The sequence below is a fragment of the Quercus robur genome, chromosome 9, assembly GCF_932294415.1.
Source record: "Quercus robur chromosome 9, dhQueRobu3.1, whole genome shotgun sequence".
Classification (NCBI taxonomy): Eukaryota; Viridiplantae; Streptophyta; class Magnoliopsida; order Fagales; family Fagaceae; genus Quercus; species Quercus robur.
Genome location: NC_065542.1, coordinates 29,221,783 through 29,243,325, shown reverse-complemented (window position 1 = coordinate 29,243,325; position 21,543 = coordinate 29,221,783). Strand labels below are relative to the sequence as shown.

Below are 21,543 nucleotides of genomic sequence, written 5' to 3'. Positions count from 1 at the left end.
AATTTTCATTGCATAAGAATTATGATATATATCCTAAGCTTACTTGTTAGATGGCCCCCATAATTATATATTCATCTTAAAAATTTTGATTTAACCCTCAATTACATCCAAACATGATAAAATAAGAACCGGAGAGATAATTGTCAGCTTTACAGGAAGGGATAGAAAGGGGAAAAAATGTTCAATATAGTGAATGGTAAGAATAAGATTGAACACGAAACTCCACTCTCTTCTTAATGCAGCAACTACCAAGATAAGATTGTTTAGCAATAAAACTTAGGAGCTCAACCTCGATTGAGTGAAGTAAGTTGGAAGTTTCAAATGGGGTTGAATGAACATGACTAAGTGAAAATCACTCGATTGGCCTACAAAATTGAGCAAAATTCTATTAGTACATTAGCTAGTAGTAAAGCTGACTTCGTAGGAGTAGGACTAGTGTTTCAAGCAAGGGTAATTAGCCATGCATCCTAACACTAAAAAATGTGACTACGACAAACTCTCTCTCAAAAAACTCAGAAATCTCAAACCCAATTTCATAGCTCTAGGTCTTGATCATGGAAATTTGAAAGCTCTAGATCCCATCGATCATGGAAATCACATAGCTCTTCGTCTCTATGAATATGGGACTACCACATACTAAATGTTCAATAAATGGTGGGACTGTCCTAGTGTAGTATGGTGGAGAAATGTGAACTGATTTGCAATGAACATGGGTCTATCACGTACACTACGTACTGAGCAGTGAATGTGCAAATTGATCATCCAATTGTAGTGTGGGGGCGCTTCTAATAAAAGCAAAAAAGGTTGGGTTTAGCCGTATTGGAGGCCATGGGAAATGAGGATATGAAACAAGCATATCACCAAATACCATTACTAGTTAGGTGCTGGATTTGCCTATAGCCATGCATTTTTCAGGATTGTGATAACTTATCCATGCGTTATTAATTGGCTTCACCATTATCGTGCAACTTGTTTAAAGGTTGTCTCTGCAAGTTTTGGATTAAATGGTACCCATCATCACTGAAAACTGAGAAGACAGCGCTCATCATTATATTGCGTGTGGTTGCATCAGCATGGGACCCCGACAGATATATAGCTGCTTAGCTGCATGTTGAAGAAGGATTGGGTCGTTTTAATGGGGGCAGCGGTGCTTCTTTTTTCCCCTGCTGCATTCCAAAGAAAGATGTCCAAAGAAAGATGTTATGTAAAACCATGTGTTTCTTGTTCTTTATTTTCATCCGCCATTTTTCTTACATAAAATTTGATAATTATACATAAAATATTGTCGACGTAACATTAATCTTTTAATATAGTGGTATAAGAGATTGTATACCAAACCCTTATAAAATTTAATATTGGTTTATGTAATGTTATACTATCTTTCTATGAGATTTTACAATGCTACCAATAAATTTAGGCCTGCACGTTTATAACATGATTCTCCGAATTAACATAATATTATTATATTATATTATGCTTTTAAAACATATTTCTACTCATTTATACAAATCTCAATGGGGAGTGTCAATCATCCACAAATCTCAAGGGCCAAACGGAATGACATTTCATTGATTCATTCATAGTTTGCACAATAATCTTTAAAAAAAATAGAATATCCATTAGAGAAGTCAAATTGTGAAATGGATTTTATGTTGCACTTATACTTTGCAAACACCAAGGGGGGTGTTATTTATTGAAATGTTTAGAAATGAGTATTATTTCATGAACCTCAAAAGAGGCTGCTGTAATTTACCAAAAAAACAAATTAAGTGTGTGTTTGGCATTAATTTTTTTGTTCAATTTTGAGCTTTTATATATAGATTTTTAAAACTTTGTCTTTTCTAATTTAACAAAAAACTAAATAAACTGATACCAAATGCACATACACAATAAACATGTAACTAGGGGAGTATTCTGGTAATCCATGATATCATATTTCGTCTTTGGTAAATTTTTTCCAACAGTTGTAAGCATAACTGCTAATTCGCTTGGCATCTTGTATTTTCTACTAGTTTATTTGTTTAAAGCTACTTTTGTTTTATCTTTTAATAATTAATTAAGTTAACATAAAAGACATGATGTCAAATATCTTCAAAGCTTTTCATCAGTAATTTATATAAAACTAAAATTTTTCAACGTTGCCCCTTCAAAATGGGTTTTTGAGTATAAGAATAATTTATTGGTACAAAGTGGTGATTTAAGGGAGAGGATTCAAAAGCTAAAAAAAAAAAAAAAATGGAGAGGATTTAAATTTTGGACAACTCTATTGGAAATGTCATTTTTAAGAGACTACCTTAATCTAAAATTTTAAACTTTTAATTTGAGTCCAATTATTTTATATTAATTACTCACTTTTGTGATTTCTAGCTAACATACAACTTAATTAGCCTTGGTTTTGAATTGTTGATATTTCCAGTGTTTAAATGCGTTTGGTTAAGTGGAAAGTAAGAAAATATATTTAAAAAATTGAAAAACAAAATACGGAAAGAAAATCAAAGATGAAGTAGAAAAGTCAAAAGATAAAAGAGAGAGAATTATTATTTTCTATGCCAAGTTACCGACCTAACCGTTTAAGAGCAGTGTAATAATAAACACAGGATGGGAATCCACATATTTGTATAACAGTTTTTTTTTTTTTTTTAAATTATATATATATATATATATATATATATCCGTCAGACTTTTCAATCCCTCCTACTAGATACTTATGCAAGATATTTATTTTTATTTTTTTCCATATTCTTTACATTTTTATTTTCTCTTACTGCCAAAAAAAAGCTTAATTGAGGTAAATAGGGGATATAAGTTGTGCCGCCATGGATTGATTAAAGGAGGGGGATATGAAACGTACACACCGACACATTACTGTTTTTGTCAATCATATTCAAAATATCAACTTGTTTGGATTGTGTCGCTGAAACTTAACTCCTCTCTTACTAGCTACTACATTAAATGTTACACGTCATTTATTGAAATGACATTGCGTGTTGCTTCAAGAGTCTATGACAGATATCTATTGCATTTGCATGCATACCCAATATGGATTTTTGTTCATTTCATTTTGTGTGCACGTTATGCATTTTGGATTTGGACCTACTTGCAAAATCTAAATGGTTCTCAACAATTCCCACAGATATTTTTAGAATATGATATTTCTAACCGGTAAAAAAAAATAGTATATTAATAGATACGTTGGGTTCATCTTGTTGAGGAATTTATATATATGATTATTTAATGTGTAGAGCAAAAGGATCATCCAGTAGTGGAGCTAAATTTTTAGTAATTTAACTCCGTCAAAAGTTACTTTATTTATTTTACCTACACACATGTTACAGCAGTAGATTTATTTTAGCTTTCAACACAATAAAATAATATAATCATTACAATAAAATAATATTTCTACTACAATAAAATAATATATCACCACCACCACCACCACCACCACACAGCACAAACATCCTCCACCACCACCACCAGTAGTAGTCCACAGCAAAGAAAAAAAAAACCCAAATACTCAATCCAGACCAAACAAAATCACCAACCGGAGACAAACCCAGCACAAATCGGAAACAAACCCACGCGTCGATGCTGCCCACGCTGTCAACATCCTCGCCAACGCTTTGGTTTCCGATTATGCTACATCGGAAAGTGACGGTGAGTTTATCGGCGGCTTGGGACAGCTGGGTCGAGCCGGCGGCGGTGAATGAGGGAGATTGAGAGCGTGCCGATGAGAGAGGAGCGACGGTGAGTGATTTGGGGCTTGGAACGGCTGGGTCGGGAGTGACGGCGGGAGGATGAGAGCTTGAGAGAGTTTTGGGAGAGTGAAAGGGACGGCTAGGTCGAGAGAGGATGAGAGCTTGAGTGATTTGGGAGAGGAGGCTGAGTGATTTGGGAGAGAAAGAGAGGCACAGAGTGAGAGTGATTTGAGAGAGTGATGAGAGCTGAGTGATTTAGGAGAGAGACATAGGCACGGTGTGAGAGAGAGAAAGATATAATTTTTTAATGGGAGTGAGACAGAGGCACGGAATAAATTTTTTTTTTTTTTTTTTTTTTTTTTTTTTGCTCTCATGAACAGTGTACTGTAGCAATGGAGCTAAAATTTTTAGATTTAGCTCCACTGCTGCAGCAACATTTTTGGGTTTGTGGAGCTAAATTTTAGCATTATCCCTATATAGCACCACTGATGTGAGTGCTCTTATAATCTACATGCATGAGGGTTTTTTTTTTTTTTTTTTTTTGGTGCTGAATAAATGCTTTATTAAACCCCACACAAAAGAATACAACAAAAGAGAGGGCCTAAATCCATCTCTTTCTAAAGCCTAAGTAACCAGAGGAGCAAGGAAGAAATAGGAATTGGTTCACTACATCCATGTGAATTAGTAAGAACCTCGGACATCCACATTAAAAAAAAAAATTAAAAAAAGAAGAAGAAAAAGAAGGTTAGAGACCTTGGCTAATTTTAAAACGTTTTGGAATGTGTTGGCACTGAATTGTTTATAAGTAATGGAAGCATCGAAATAAGTGAGTAATTATGCATTTAAAATTTAAGGCTCCATTTGTTTAGGTGGATTTTAGAAAAAAAAAAAAAAAAATGGGGAGAGAAAGAAATTTATTGTAGTATTTGGTTGCCTGGATTTGTGTAAGGAAAACTGATGGGGTTCAAGTATTTTTTCTCCAAACCCACCAAAATGTTTTCTTTCCAAATTTGAGAGAAAATTGAAGAGAAAACACTATGCTAGCCAAAGACCAAATTTACCCCTCCCTTTCCGTTGTGTTTGTGCTTTGAGTTATGTTCACGTTGTGTTTTTTTTTTTTTTTTAATTTTTATTTAGCGTCTTTTCTTCATAATTTTCTATCCTTCTACATTTCTACCATTTCAACCAAATAGAAAGACACGAGCTACTCAAATTTTTTTTTTCTTGAGATAAAAGATGGAAAGTTTTATTAATGATAAAAAAAAAAATTTTAAAAAAGGTAGGATACAAGCTGGAAAAGGAGTGAGTATAAACTATAAACTTGACAAATACAAAACTAGTGTAACAGCTAGTATAACGGCAACTACACAGAATACATAAATCAACCGGTTAAAACAGATGCTAATACGGACTGATTCCTTTGACATGGGCAAAGAAATGTGTAGTACTGATCAATTTCTTTCATGCAAGAGTAAAAGTCCACGGACTCCACTTGATCATGAAATGACCTCCTAGAATGAAGCCCATAATGTTGAGGAATGAGGAGTGCAGTAATATTTATGGGTCTCACAAAATCATTGGGTTTCGACTTTAAAGAAACTTGGGCCTTATTATCCATTTTCTTTTTTATGCTTTTAGCTTCTCAAAAAAAAAAAAAAAAAGGCTTCTTAAAAGCTAAAAATGGGAATAATTTGATTGATGTTAATTCATACCGATTTGCTGGAGATAAGATAAAGCAAAAGGGTTATCTAGGAAGCAACTTTGGCAAGTGGCTTGGTAATATCTTAATTGTCAAATTACCATTTTGTTTATGGAATTTTATAGAAAGCAAAAAGAATCCTATCTAATTCTGAGAATATCAATTATTTTCATTTTGGTTTTGAAATTTTAAATTTTTCAATATAATGGAAAAATCTAATGTGGTAGACTTTTTCTTTCTTTCTTTTTAATATATCTGTCTTTATAAGGTTGACATGATATCTTAAGTTCACATTTAACTGTGATCATACTCTTTCGTATCATGTTTATAATATTTTATATTATGTGTAAAATGTAAACATTTGATGTAAAAATATGAACATTATCTAAAACATTTCACATCCGAGAGTGTGAGACAATAGTTAGCCTTACGTTTTATACTATTCTCATAAAATCATAATATATAAAAATACAGAATAAGATTCAAGTTGCACTACTCAATATTTTTTTATTAGATATGAATTTTGATAATCTATCGTTGGATTACATTTTCTTCTTATACTATGTTTGCAAAATTTCAAAATTATCTGTGATCAATAGCTATCTCATCTATTAAATGTTTGAATTTTAAGTTTTTATATTTTAAAATTAATAATAAAGAATGAGTTTATTAATTGAATAGTAATAACATCCTAATGGTGAGTAGACAACCAGTAACTTGACTGAATTCATCTGATCCAAACCAAAGCAATCCACCATTGGGTTTTGTATCCAAACCAAAGCCAAAATACTAGGTTGAATTGGGTTTTGTATCCCAAAGCCCAATTGATTGTGGACAACATTCGGATCAGTGCGAGAGGAACTTTATGAAACTGATCCCCCCCTCCCCCTGTTGGCTTTGCCCACCTCATCCCTTTGCCACTTCACTAACCATGCTCCATGATACCATGCAATCCGATCGCAGACCTAAAGAGGAATCTAGTTCGATAATCTGAACCCTTTTCGGTTGGTGGTACTTGTCATGCAAACTTCTCATCCTAGAATTACCTATGGTTTTAAGCATAGCTAAAGGCAATTCATAATTAGAAATGCTAGGCTTCGCCAAAATTCCATTTAAAAAATGATATCGGCATCACTAGCTATCTTAATTTCTGCCGCAAATTGGCATTAGTTTTTCCATTATTTTCACTAGTCAAATTAATTTGTAGGATTCAAGTCTTATTCCATAATTTGGTTTTCAACAATAATGTTTGCAAACACAACTTTATTATAATAAATTTCATAATTGTTATATATATAAAAGCAGAGACCTTATATTGGAGAATATAAGGTTTTGCCATATGGCACGTTCCTTGAAATTCTCTTTATTTAGTTTTCTACTTCAACAAAGTTTGTATTTATATTAAAGTATTAGTTCATTGAATTAACCAATAGAGTATATGCATATATTAATTATTTATTGTTGTGCATTAATTATTTATATTAAATGAATTTATATGATTATTTTATAAACTCTATATAGAAAATAATTTTTAGTTAGAATAATAATAATAAATTTAGAATATGACATTTTTACTCATGTTTAGTTGTTTTGACAAAAATTTTCACAAAAGCCATAAAAAAAATTAAATATTTGTGAATTCATTAAAATTAATCAGTTAAATTACAAGATTTTTGGCAAAACTTATTGAAATATTGGAAAAAAAAAAACTAATAATAAGTTGCACTACACATCATGCGGGAATTCAACTAGTATGAGCGATGGAGAAAGAGTAGTTAATTCATGATGTGTCCAAGGACGGCCCTTCCACTAGGCCAATTAGGCCATTGCCTAAGGCCCCCAAGTGGAAGGGGGCACCAAAATTTTGCAAAAGAATGGGTAGAAAAAAAAAATAGAAAATATAGTTTTAGATGAAATTTCCAAAAATCTAATATATCCTTGTGACCAAAGAACAAAAAAACTGGAACATCCTTGTAAACATTGGTACTCCAAAACATTCTTTGGTCTAAACAAAATCAATTATCCCAAAAATATTATCATTAACCTCTAGATGAATAAAAAATCAATTGGATAAAATGCAAATCCGGTCTAAAAAATTACTCACAAAACAATCTCAAATCAAAACAAATCAAAAATCTCAAATCTCTAAGATTTACTCATATACTCCAATTGACATACTAAACTATATAAAAAGGTTAGATTCATTTCCAAATACATGCATTGCTAATAAAATTTTACTAATAATACCTATTACAGTTGCTCCTGCAAAAAGAAAATTTTCAAAATTAAAATTAATAAAGTCATATCTAAGATTGACAATGTCTTAAGAAAGATTAAGTAGATTAGATATACTATTGATTAAAAATGAGATGTTAGAAGAACTTGAATACAAAAATTTAATTAGTCACTTTGCATATCAAAAGGCAAGAAAAATAGATTTTAAATTAAATATATTATAATATAAAAATATGAAATAAATATTAATTTAATTAATACATAAATATAATAAAAAAAAGTATCATTTTAGTTCTCACATGAGGCCCCAAAATGTCTAGGACCGGCCCTGGATGTATCCATCACTCAAATTCATCACTTTAACAATTGTCAAATGGGTATAGCTTGTGTCTAGTGGAAGTTATTAGATGGTGGACATGTGTCCGAATCTGGACGTGTCCAGTGAAAATTTCCACTGGACACCAGCCGTGTCCTTGTTAAATTTGTTGAAAAAAAAAAATTCTTTGCATAGCATTACTGAATTGAAAAACCTATCCCTAAAAAGCAAGAAGCCAAAGCTACCAAAAGGATGAGAAGTTTATGGTCCACCAATAACAGGTCAATAAATCCTGGAAAATGGGTGATTTGGACTTTTCCATTAAAATAGAGAGTATCATACATTTGAGTGGCACAAGTTGAGAGTGCCGTACATAAATGTCATCCACACGAATTTGAGCACTCTTAGCACCTTAGAATCTTGTAATAATATCCACTTACAAATTTTTAAAGAAATCCAAAAAATATAAAATCTAAAAGAATAAAATAAAAAGAATCAATAGAAAAACTTGTGTAGTCACTTGCCCAATAGACCCACAAAAAAAAAAAAAAAAAAAGAATACATTCTCTTTTCATTTTTCATCACTCTTAAAATACCAAAAAAAACATACACAACTGTTAAGAAAAAAAAGAATATGGCTTTGGAAAACTGTTTTCAACTGAGCACAGTGTGCACTACTAGAACTGCTGCTCTACAATGTTACCATCCATTTTCTTCAAAGGAAAGGCTTAATTTTCCGACATGTAATGCATTGAAGAAGTCATTACTCACATCAGTCACATGCTCTTCATCTTCTTCATCGTACCCTCATTCAATCAGTGTCAAACCCAGAAAACCAAGCATTGTCTGCAAAGCTCGTGAAGCTGTGGATGAAGGTTAGCTACTCAGTACTCACTCTATAACATAATTTATTTATTGATAGTAGATTACAAGGTGGCTTGTAAAAATTATATCCCCTTTCGTTTATGGTGTTAAAGTACTTATAAATCTAAGCAAAAAATGGTAGTAGAGCTAACTTGAACATTTTATATTCTCATCTTAGTCTATCAAACAACTGAAGGGTTTGTTGAAGGCTTAAAGCAACTTCAAAAGAGAAGACTTAAGTCCTGGCTTTTTTTTGTTTTGTTTTATATCAATTTCTGCTTAGTAGTTAAAATGAGGAAACATATGAATGAAACTCATAAGCCTAAGTGCCAAGATCTTAAAGATGTTGTTGTTGTTGCTGTGGTCTTATTATTTTTATCTTTTCTAGCTTGGCTAAACTTCTCATAATTACTTCTTGGGTTTTTCTGTTCAAACTTAAAAGTTCTTAAAGAAAAAAATCAGTTGGATAGTGCTGCTATTGCCTTCCATATCCCATAGTTGGTGAATTCTAAGAAAGACAACAGAAAGGAGTTTGAGTTCAGTAAATTTGATTTTTTCTCAAAAAGTTGCTTACTTAATTTATGCAAATGCTTGAAATCTAAAGTTCTAGTGGTGTCAGGTTTAAACTAGAATAACCTTGTGATTTTGCTGTTAAGACTTGGGGAAAAACTTAGTATACTTCCTTAGGTTTTCCAATTGCACTTAACCATATGTCTGTATTGATCAATAAAACAAAAAGAGTGTTATCTTTTTTCAAAAACAGTTAAAAATATAACCAGGTGGTTCATTGGTCAATGCAACTGCTTGGTTGAATTTATTTGGAGAACCTAACATACAACACCTAAAGAACTTTACCAAAATTTTACCCTAAAACTTAAAAGTTCTAAAGAAGAAATGTTAAGTTCGATATGATACTATTGCCTTCTATATATCATAATTGATGAATTCTGAGAAAGACTACAAAAAGTAGTTTGAGTTGCAGTAAATATGATTCTCTCAAAAAGTTTCTCATTGCTAATTTATGGAAATGCTTGAAATCTGCAGTTCAAGTGGTGACAGATTCAAACTGGAATAACCTTGTGATTGCAAGTGAAAACCCAGTTCTGGTGGAGTTTTGGGCACCATGGTGCGGACCTTGTAGGATGATTGCCCCTGTGATTGAGGAACTAGCAAAAGAATATGCAGGAAAGATCCTGTGCCTCAAGCTCAACACCGATGACTGCCCCAACATTGCCACTCAGTATGGAATCAGGAGCATTCCAACTGTGCTGTTTTTCAAGAATGGAGAGAAGAAAGAGAGTGTAATTGGTGCAGTGCCCAAGTCCACCTTATCTGCTACTGTCGAGAAATATGTTGAGGCTTGAAGCTTGAAAGAGAAATGAGAAACATTACCTTTAGGCATAAGGACACTAATATTGTGTCAATGAATTTATTGTTGATTCAGAAGGCACTATTCCAGTATTCAAGAGCATTTTCGTATGTAAATGTTAACACCATACTCATTATCTCCTTCATTTGGTACATGTTATGTTAAATAACCTTTTCTGCATTCAAGAATGCCTTCAGTTTCTCATTCTCTTCCAGAAACTCCAATTATGTATCCATGCATTTTCTCAAAAGCATAAGTGAGGGTAGATATCAAGAGGGGCTATTCATTTTCATGTTTGCTTAGCTCAATGTGTTGAAGAATGCCTTTTTAATTTCTCTGTCCCTGAATCTTTTTTCCAACCTCGAATTCTCTCCCCGAGTTATTCAGTAACATAACAATTGAATTGTTTTTTTAATTATTGGTTCTTCAACCCTCTATGAATCCCTCCACAACTGGACAATCTTTCTTTCAGACCATAGAGGCTTACTTAGTATGCCTAATTATGTCTGATAATTCTGAGCAAAGTTTCCAGACTACCATACCCACATGGCCACATCGGCAGGCAAAGAAAATTCGTCCCAAAAGCTCTAATTGGACAGCCAATGCAAATAGGATAACCATTTTTATCTACAGTCTACAGATAGCTTCAAATCAGGGACGTAAATAAAGGTTTATGGGTTATGGTTGCTTGAGAGTTGAGAGAGTCAATGATGAGAATAAAGAATGAGTTCTACTACGGACACAACCGAATCTCACAAGCTAAGTTGTCAACCGCTCAACCCATCATGGGTCAAAATATATAAAAATTATAATGGGATCCACCACTGCTCAAAACAAAGGTGCTGCGAAAATGTAAAATTGCTCAAAACAAAGGTACTGCGAGAATGTAAAATTTTGTTGTGCCCTGTACTTTCTCATAAAGAAAAGATGCTACAACAATAGGTATAGCTGCTTCTTCATTCATTTTTTGCTTTAATTTCTAATTGTATGCTTCATTGTTAGTGTGCTCGCTAGATTATCTACTTGGTCATGCGCAAAACCTTCATCATCCACCCCAAAAAACAAAAAGGGAAAGCAGAAAAATAAAAAGGGGTATCATATGTAAAGAAAATATGAAATTTAGAAACAAAAAATATATATAAACGTACATTATAAATCACAGCGAATTAGCCCCTTTTGCCACACAGCCAGCCACCACCAGCCACCAAATTTTCCTTTCTATATATAAATAACAGATTCGTACAGAGTGGGAGCAAAGCCCTGTAATAATATTTCACCGTATACAAACCATCTTCGCAGGGCCTCCGGCAATTCTGCCATTTCTCAAGCTGCATAAGCAGCTATAGTTAAGAACTGGAACCATAGGCGTGATCAATTAAGCCTTTCATGGGGATGGTTTCCAATCAAACTGAAGATTATTAAAGCCGTTAACTGCTCCCAGCCCACTGAGCAGCTGGTTTCCCAAATCCTGTTGTTGATGATTCATACTTCGGTCTTGAGCCATTGATGTCATTCCTACCCTTCCATTCATTATGGAGTTATTTCCCATTGCCGCTCTGATTCCATTAACCATGGCAGATTGACCAAGTCCACCCATACTGCCAAATCCACCACCCCCCATACCTGAATTACTGTTGACTGTCCCATTCCCCACAAAGCAGTTGCCACCATTGAGACCTGTGTTATTGCTTGTTGGCAAAATCCCATTAACATTTTTCACATCATTCCCCAGAGAACCAACACCAACCATACCACCTGTGCCATTAAGTTGGTTGGACATCATCATGTCATGTAAGATTTTCTGGACTGAGCTCTGCGAATCAGTTGGGTCAGCCTCACCGGAAAGAACTGGCTGTTGCAAGGACATAGATGAATTTGAGGTACTCATGTGATTGGCGGTTGTCAAGGCGCTATGAGACGTTTGTGGGGGATTGTTAGATGAGGAGGGTGTTGGTGATTGGAATGGGGAAGGGTTGGGTTGTGCCTGTGGAATAGTACTGGAGGAACCAGGGGACGGAATCTGAACAGAACTTCCTCCGTAAGGACTGCTTGCATTGTTCATAGAATTTTGTTGTCTGGAGTTCATGGAGTTTTGATGGAGAAGCCCAACAATGGTGCTTGTTGAGGTTGATGTGGATGCCATGTTGAGGGAATTATTTACGCTAGGTACACCATTGCTAACAGCAAGTGGCATAGCACCAGTTTGGACAGAGCCTTGTTCGCTGCTTGAGTTCTGTCCCATTGTTTGCTGCTGTTGTTGCTGTTCCTCTGACTGTTGAGAATGACCATGAAACCCAGATGACGTACTTGTCCTCCTAGGATACTTGGCCAAGCTTTCTGAGAAGAAATAGACAAAAAATGAGTTACCCTGTGGCATTTGATATCCAGGATAGAGTTGTGATGCAGCTAACATGCAAAAATCACTAGCACAAATAAATCTGAGGGAATTGGAATAACAATGCACTTGCACATTTTTCCATATATTAACTACACAGATTTTGATAGCCATTTCACATGCAAATACACGGGAGAAAAAAAAAATCCATGTTCCACCAGAAGACTGTCAGCAAAATAGTTTAGGGTAGAAGGGAGCAGCTGTTCATTTGTCAGAATCAGGTCCTTAAATGTTGAAAACTGCTGCTGCTATCTTAATTAAATCAATTACTTGTGTGTGTGTGTTGAAAACTGCCACCAGAGGTTTGCTTCACATTCACATTGCATAAACCCTTGTTTCTCACATTTCAAATTAGACTACCTTGATGAGAAATCATAAACAAGTATTTGCAGATCTAATATTTTCACACAAAAAAAGCCCCTCAAAACTAAAAAGGTCTGAAAGCCTGATGCCTCTTGCAAATATCATTAGAAGCTTTAAAAGAAACAAGTTTGGGCACATTATGCCAACAAGCATTGAGCTACTAAACAAAAAATATTCTATGATGGCATGTCCATTTGATCAATCCCTCTAAGTGCCTTGTTTTGCAAGAATGTACCACAATACCTCAGACTTACATAGGGTATGACAGGTACCACAATACTCATCATCAAAAATATCCTTTTCTTCTCTTGAAAGATCAGACAACTTTCTAACACCTCTTGACTAGGCACTTCTCTAGATTATTGACAATTACATCACCACCAGAAGGATATCTTGGAAGCCCAAATATTCAGCCTCTAGACAAAAGAGTGTTAATGTCTTTCCAAATTTTCAAATGATTTGATGTTTATGAACCTACTCAACCCTTTTTTATTTTTGACAAGTACATATGTGACAAGCCTTGTAGCTCAATAGCAATGCCTAGTTTCCTTACGAGGAAAACCAAAGTTCAAAGTCCCCTCCCCAATTATTGTAACAATTAAATTATATATATATCACAATTTCTTTTATTATTCTTCTTTTCATTGGGTGGAAGAGGGGGGGGGGGGGGGGGGGGCAGGGAATTGAAGGTTAAATATCAGGACTTGATTGAAAAAACCCTCTCACTATAGTCTTCTATTGCATAAAATGTAGAAATATCAACTTCCCTTAATTTCTACAATAAATCAAATTCTAATATATTGAATGGCTATTCACCTCATAAAATCACATTAAAAACGTTAGTATGATAGTATAGCAATATAACCGTGAACACCATATTTTCCCATGCTCCATTTCTCAGATCTAACATTCCACTCCACCTTGGAAAAGAGACCACAAATGTGGCATATGTATGTAAAGGTAAAAGTTTAACTGAAAGAAAATTCACATCAAACTTACCCATAGGTCCCGTTTTTGTATTTCGGCTATAATCAATCAAGTCTTTCATACTATTAACCACTTCTGATATCTGCACGCCCAAGAATGGGAGAAAAAATTAGGTGATCAATCACACTGCACACAAGTCTCATTAATATAGTTTATCATAGATTATTACTTATAAAATTATATATAGTTCATATAGAGTGAAGCCAAGAGAAGCCTCATTTATCTGGCATATAATTAGTTATAATCTTTAACAACACCACATATGTAATGCAACAGCAGTGGAGATGGAAGCATTCCACATAGGGACCATAATCATAACATCAATTTACAATAAATAAAAAATAAAAATTAAAAACTTATAACAAAAACTCAATGCTGCAAGCAAATCTCTAAGCATTGGAAATATCTAATACACTTTAAGCACTGCATAGAAGCCAAAACCTTTTATACCAATTAAGAATTAACATATAATTCTACAGAAATTTCCAAATTGAGCATTCAAATTATCTGCAGATGAGCATTTAAATTAGAGTATACTATTGTGGTTCAAAGAGAGATAAGAAACTTTAAGGGTTCAGTGCTGCGTATTGGGTTCATGAGTAAGGTGGAAGAGCCAATAGAATAGGAATAAAAAATTCCCAAGCACATAAGGAATATTTTGAAAGTATGACTATGGCATTGCATTGGAACTGCTAGATTTAATGAGACTTAATTTAATGTACTTGCATAGGGAGAAAAAATGATAACTGTTAAGCTCAATCAATGGAGAGAATCATCTAGTCCAACCCATGATGTAGTTGACCTAAGAAGAGCATATTCAACCTAATATCAGAAATGGAATATATTTTTAACAGATATGGTAGAGGAGAAAGAAATGTGTCAAACAAAGAATCTTTGAAAAAAAAAGGTGTGGAACCCTAGTACAGGAGATGTGTACAAGAGAAACAAATTTAAATCACAAATTTTTCTCTAGGAAGGCATTGGAAGAGAGTTTCACCATCCACTAGCAAGGTACGATAAGAATACTTTTCCCCCCAACCCCCCACCAAAATGAATAAAGAAAAACAGAAAGGGTACTACAGTAATAAGATAATGTTACATGCCAATTTGAGAGAAGACTCGACAAATAAGTATCAGTAATGTGAACATTGTTCTACATCAAAGAAAATACCGCTGACACTCCAAATACAACAGTACTCAAAAGCAAAATACAAACTCTGTTGCAGTGACCTGAAGAATTCATCCCCAAACTCCTCAACTGCCTTTTCTTTTCACCTTTTTTTTTTTTTTTTGGTCATGGTAAGATGCTATGTAGCTTTTAAATGCAGAAAATACCAACAACATTCAACTTTTTAATACATAGGGAATAACACAGAAGCCAGGATACTAAAAAGCCCATTAAACAAAAAAGGGGCATTACCTGAAGGCAGCGCACATATCTCTTGGTATATCCTAAGTCATTTACCAATGGAACTTCCAAAGCTTTTGCTAATTGTCGAGCCGATGCTACGAACCTAAAGAAAAATTACAGTAAAAAAGAATAAGGCCTCAATGATCATACAGTTCACACATCATACAACATGGATAAAAACCAAGGAAATACAATCAAAAATCAGAGTGTCGCAACAACAATTCACACATAAATACACCCGTAACCACCTGGCCAGTGGGGGGAGAATACAGGAAGGGGGGGGGGGGGGGGGGGGGGCGCAACAAAAATGGAATACTTTCCCTGCATGTCATGATAATCCATAGATAATCAAAGAACCAACTAGTTGCAATAAAATATAATAGTGTTAGGCTGTCTGACAGCCTTGCCTAATTAATTTTTTGAGAATAGAAACCATATGTCATAAACAAAGCAAATTTGAGAATCCAATGTCCTGTGTCCTTTGCAGGTTCTCAGAAAAACCTTAAATTTTAACCTCTATATACTGCCAAACTTAATAACTTGTGCAACCTAAACTTTATGAAAACTTGCAGTATGCATCAACAGGAACAGTGTAAAAACAGATACTTTCCCTAGGAACACCATTGCTCTAGTGTGTAAACAGAGCATAAGTGAAGAAAATAAATATATGGTAAATGCAGAGAAAAATAACTAATCTATGAACATTTGCTGCATTGTAGATATTGAAACATTCTGAATGAGATAAGGAGGAACCAATGGAATGTTTTATCTTTTTTTTTTTCTTTTTTTCTTTGAGGAACTAATTGAACCACCAAATTTCAATCTGGACAAAAATCAAGCACAGGAAAAACGCTCAGAGATAGCACACAAACAAGGAAACATACGATCAAGGACTTACATATTACAATTATTTTGCAACTCTGAAACGGATAAATTGGATGGTGCATTTTGAGTAGCAGCCTGATATTTTTGGGCCGCAGCTCCAAGTTGACTAACCTGAGAAGCAAAAATTACAACTGCTAAATACACACAATATCCAATAGTGGCAAAAATACTTAACGTCCCCACACATACATTTCAACAATCAACATTTTGACACCAATATTGGACAACAATATTTGATCAAGGCGTCTTTTGAACATTTCATGGAAAAGTAACTGGGTCACAGAACCCGGAAGATACATACTCCAATGGTACATCCAAAACAAACTGACCGAGCTATGATGGACATTGAATCCAAAAATCGTATACATCCCAAGGATATTATTTCAATCAATGGCAAACAGGTATCCAGTTTAGAAATCCAGGATATGCTTCAAAAGTATATGTAAAATAAAGATAATCATGAAAATTGAAAAAATGATGACAGTGCAACCCAGAACAAGAATATAAACAAGACAAAATTATTTCCAATTTCTTCTCCAACTAATAAACCCCTTTGACAAATAGGAAACTTGGTTTTGTAGATCTGCATTTGTTCTGGTAAAGCACTAATATATTAGGAGCCATGATGTTCTAGAAGAACCCTCATAGGATTCATGGTACTTCCAAATCCAGTCAATTTGGTTTCCAGATTTATTGACATGCTTAAATAGAGATCTTTTTGAATATCTTTGTGTAGCACAACACTCCAAATGGAGTTACACCAAGCATTAGCAACATAACCATCATAATGAACTATGAATGATTTAATTTCTCAAATCCAAAACTGATTCCATTTATCACACATGATTAACTCACTCCAAATGATGCAGAAAGACAAACTAAATGTATTTCACTTGGTACATATAATGGCCTGGGATGGTTTCAGATCGATCAGGCAAAAGAGGGGTAAAAACATCAAATAAAGAAAAATCATAAAAATTCACACATTCAAGCTTAATGGATCATATTTGCCTAAGTCATACCATAATAGACAAAAATAAGGGAAAGGAAAACACATGCAGACAATCAAGAAAAAAAAGGTCATTATCAAAGCACTGAAGATAATGATCTCAATTATCATATAAATCCAAGACATAGTTCCTCTGAATAAAGCGCATGTTACTAGCTACCAAAAAAGGGATAACCAAATGGATAAACTTCTATTGTTAATCTGTAAGTTAAAGAAACTAGATCTCCTCAAGGAAGTCTTGAAGAAAAGGATTAGTAATACAAGTGTATTAGCAAGAAGGCATAGTTATAAACTACTTAACCTCCTTGCACGAATACTTTATTTACAGGAAGAGAAATCGCGACCTTCAATTACTTCAAGAAATTTTTTTCCTTTTTAAGAGTCCAATTGTCGCTGAACAAATTGTATATAAATACAATCAGGCAGTTAATTTGGTTGCCCCCAGCATGGCACAAGGGACAACATATTTTGCAGGAATCAACAATAAAACAAAAGAGCTTCTTTTGTTATAAGGAGAAAATTTTTCATCATTTACCTGAGGTATCAACAATCTTCGAGGGATAAGCTCTTCATGCCGCCGTGCACAAAATTCCCAAGAGCATATCTGGTATAATAAATGAAGGACAAGACAGAATGTCAATGAATGACACCTTGTAAGGCATTGAAGTAAAGAAGTCAATTTATTTTCTGCATAACCTTTAGGTCTGGAGAGAAAACTATCCGAAGTTGACCATCACGAACAACACGAAGTTGCTCAAAAACGCTTTCCTGTATTGCTTTTGCATAGTCCAGGACAATCTGACCAGATGAATTCTGATATTCACGAGGCATATCAACATAAAGAAGTTCTTCCAAAGTACCACTTTCATACTTGATTTTGAAAAGCCTGGGAAGAACCTCGACAGTTGCTTCTGAAAATTTACAGTCAGCAGAATTCACAAGCCAGTTAGACATGGTAAACTTAACCCTTACAACATTTACATATAGCATAAGTACTTAACTAATTAACATTAATATTCAGTAGAAAAGCAAAGATGCTAAAGAACCCGTGGCATGACGAGATATTTAAGAGGGGACACCAATTTAGAGTAGCAGCGGACACAATGGACTACAAGAAGATGCAGAAAACTACAAAACTTGGAAAAACTAACAATGAAACATACCGAAACCACGGCCAGGCTTGCGATTGCATATTTCACAGTGCCATACATCCTACAAAATTTACAAGATCAATCGTTATGTATACAAAGAAATCCGAAGGGCCAATAACATTTTGAGAGACTATTAAGATGGTTTACTTCAAAATAGGATGAAGAAGATATTAAATATCAATGAATATAAAAATAAATACAAGATACCAACTAAGATGAGCTCTAGTAGATTTGAATGTCATTAGTAATAATTTAATGTCATTTAGCACCAGACCTGAGGAAAAACTCCAGTTGTTTGCCGACCACTTCCATACATAGAAACACACCACTTCTTTTTAGCATTGGGAGCAAAGTACTCAGCAACAAATTTCCTCCAGAATTCAATATTGTTGTCCTACATTAAAAAAACAATGCATTATTACTGTTCATAATCACCCACACCCCATTCACATACAAAAGACTAAATGGTAAGAAAATCTTACTTCGGGTCTGTGTTGTTGGTGATACATGTAATGTGTTAGCCGCCGAGCACACATTCCAGGCTCATAGACAGGTTTTACAGGAGGTCTCAAAGGCAAACTCTGCTGTTGAAATTGCTGCGGTAATTGGGTCCGCTGCTGAGGCATTGCCTTTAATAGTTGCTGCTGTTGGTGTTGCTGTAACTGCAAGAGTCTTTGTTGATGCAAAAGATTAATCTGGGCAGCAGCAGCCTGAGAGGTCTGCCTCGACATGTGGAGGAATTGTTGTTGCTGCTGCTGTTGCTGTTGCTGTTGTTGCTGCTGCTGCTGCTGCTGCTGTTGTTGCTGTTGCTGCTGCTGCTGCTGCTGCTGCTGCTGTTGTTGCTGCTGTTGATGCAGATATAACGATTGATCAGAATGTTGGGGTTCCATTTTTACTGGCGCCAAACTTCTCATTGCCTGCATTTGCTGTGGTTCCATTTTCACTTGACCAAGATTTCTCAATGTCTGCATCTGCTGCTGGTGCTGTTGGTGCTGATCATTTGTCACCTGAGGCTCCAATTTTACAGGTCCAACACCACCCAAGCCTCCTCGCATTGATTGATATTGCTGCTGCTGCTGCTGCTGGGTGCTGTGAGGAGCAGAGAACTGTTGCATTGGCTGCTGACCATGTTGGAAATTCTGGGATTCAAGTTGCTGGGACTGCTGTTGATCCGACATTAGCTGGCTACCAGAAGGGTTCGAGAATTGCTGACCCTGTCCTTGACCGGATGAACCAGGGTTTGCCATGTTTGAAGCTACAAGTAAAGATGAAGAAGTATTAAAACCCATAACATTGCCAATACTAGAAAGTGGATCCGACTCAACGCCAGTATCAATACCTCCACGCTGGCTACTCCCAGGACCAGAAAGCCCAGGATTCTGACCTCCATTTCCAAAAGACTGATTTAGAAGAGACGAAACATTAGGAATGTTTCCAAGCATATTCACGTTATTAAACTGAGTACGAGGCGACACAAGCGGAGGAAAAGCTGACTGAGGAGGCATGGGACCTCCTTGAGCTCCCAATAACCCAGAATTTGATCTCAAGAGTGAAGGTGTAACCGACTGGGCACTACCGATCGGATTGGGTGGCCCGGAAGGCACCATTTTTCAAAAAATCACAATCTACAAAGCACTCACCTAAGTACTAAAACTATCTTAAAAGAACATGAATTGAACAAACTAAAGTTACACAAGAAAGTGTGAAAATCCAGACAAATAACTCAAACCAGATAGCACTTCAGCCACACATCCAAGGCTATAAGGTTCAAAACGCTTATTGTGCTCCAATCCAAACCGGTAAGCTTTATGTCTATGAAGTTCACGTCTTCCAAAGGCAAGCCAGAGACTGATAAAAACCGAGACCAAGCCACAAGTATCAATTCTGAACATTCTAGAATTGTACTGTCTCTGCACAACCAGCAATCACCGAGCTGCTCCCGCATGAATCTCTGTACAACAATAAACAATTTTTTAGATCTACTATAGCTTCAACCATTGTACAGAAACTAACCAATTCACAATCAGACATTCACTCACACAAACCCAGATTCCAAATCTCAATTTCCTCACACTATCAACCAAAAACCCTCATAAAAAGCCACCTAACAAAACAGCTACAAACAAACCCACATCACCAAAAACCCACAAAAAAATCAATATAAGTAACAAAAACCCATCAAAGAAAAACCCTTTTACCCACACCCTTTTAGCTCAAATTTCAAACTTCAAACACAACCAAAAAAAAAAAAACCAAAAAAATCTGTAACTTTATCAAACTACAACACAAACACTGCTTATACTAAACCCTTCTCGATCGAGACCCATATTCCACAAATCAACGATCCAGAACTTCAAATGAATAAAAAACAGAGTCCAAAAACTAACTCACAAGCCCAAAAAAAAGCAGAACTCAAAAAGGTCAGAGTCAAAGACTACCAAAGAGAACTCACCAGAGTTGCAAATTGAACAGTGACAAAGTCTTCAATACTCACTGATCAAAATACTATTCCAAAAAAAAAAAAAGACAAGTACCCAACTCTTTTTTTCTCTTTCTTTTACATAAATATCTATATATGTGAATTCAAAGTGCTAAGAAAGAAAAAACAAGAAACAGAGTCGGAGTTAAAAAAAAGAAAGCTTTTTCTTTTGCTTTAGGGTTTCATCTCTTCTCCTTCTTCCTCTTCTCCTTCTTCTTCTTCTTCTCTCACAAACAACAGTCTGAAGAAGCTTCAGTACTCGACGCCCTGTACCTCGCTGTATTCTAGAGAGAGAAAGGAAGAGAGAAAAAAAACTACACTTTGTAGAGAGAGAAAGTTTTTAGAGTGAGAAAGAAAAGAGTGTGCGTGTGTGTTCTTGCGGACGTCAAAATTGTATTCGATCCGATTGAATTTTCTTCATTCTTTCTCTCTCTTCTCCTCTCTCTCTCTCTCTCTCTCCTCTTTCACTGTTTGTAAGAAATGAAGTCAAATGCTGTTCTTTCTCTCTCTAAAGGGCTTTGTGTGAATGCATATTATCATTTATCATCATTCATGATTATCATTATCATCATGCATGATGTTATATGCTGAGTTTTTAATAGTATTTGTTTTGTACTTGGGAATTGACACTAGAGTTGTATATTATTACGGAACTACCCAGATTTGGTTTGGTTTGGACTTTCTT

General features: G+C 35.0%; 2 protein-coding genes across 3 annotated transcripts; one reads left to right on the top strand and one right to left on the bottom strand.

Moving 5' to 3' along the window:
• The first annotated feature begins 8,496 nt into the window (after nt 1-8,496).
• LOC126700392 (thioredoxin M-type, chloroplastic-like) lies at nt 8,497-10,358 on the top strand. The gene is made up of 2 exons (XM_050398521.1): nt 8,497-8,820; nt 9,854-10,358. Exons 1-2 carry the CDS (start codon nt 8,580-8,582, stop codon nt 10,171-10,173), a joined length of 561 nt encoding a protein of 186 aa, XP_050254478.1. The 5' UTR covers nt 8,497-8,579; the 3' UTR covers nt 10,174-10,358.
• Nucleotides 10,359-11,276: 918 nt separating this feature from the next.
• On the bottom strand, nt 11,277-21,318 carry LOC126700391 (transcriptional corepressor SEUSS). Of its 2 annotated transcripts, XM_050398520.1 has the most exons (11): nt 20,832-21,317; nt 19,719-20,330; nt 18,862-19,634; nt 18,654-18,773; nt 18,392-18,440; nt 17,925-18,139; nt 17,764-17,832; nt 16,233-16,330; nt 15,344-15,437; nt 13,936-14,005; nt 11,277-12,515 (listed from the first exon to the last, which is right to left on the bottom strand). In XM_050398520.1, exons 2-11 carry the CDS (start codon nt 19,984-19,986, stop codon nt 11,563-11,565), a joined length of 2,709 nt encoding a protein of 902 aa, XP_050254477.1. In that variant the 5' UTR covers nt 19,987-20,330; nt 20,832-21,317; the 3' UTR covers nt 11,277-11,562. The 2 variants fall into 2 exon arrangements, with proteins under 2 accessions (XP_050254477.1, XP_050254476.1); XM_050398519.1 differs by having other exon boundaries at nt 18,862-20,330; nt 20,832-21,318.
• Between the last annotated feature and the right edge of the window lie 225 nt (nt 21,319-21,543).

Bases quoted from the DNA above. Each gene is read 5' to 3' on its own strand.
- LOC126700392 (XM_050398521.1), top strand. From the start codon at position 8,580: ATGGCTTTGGAAAACTGTTTTCAACTGAGCACAGTGTGCACTACTAGA. The intron at 8,821-9,853 runs GTTAGCTACTCA...TGAAATCTGCAG, and splicing joins TCGTGAAGCTGTGGATGAAG to TTCAAGTGGTGACAGATTCA.
- LOC126700391 (XM_050398519.1), bottom strand. From the start codon at position 19,986: ATGGTGCCTTCCGGGCCACCCAATCCGATCGGTAGTGCCCAGTCGGTT. The intron at 18,441-18,653 runs GTCTGGTGCTAA...TAAATTTTGTAG, and splicing joins CAACTGGAGTTTTTCCTCAG to GATGTATGGCACTGTGAAAT. The intron at 18,140-18,391 runs GTATGTTTCATT...GTAAATTTTCAG, and splicing joins CAAGCCTGGCCGTGGTTTCG to AAGCAACTGTCGAGGTTCTT.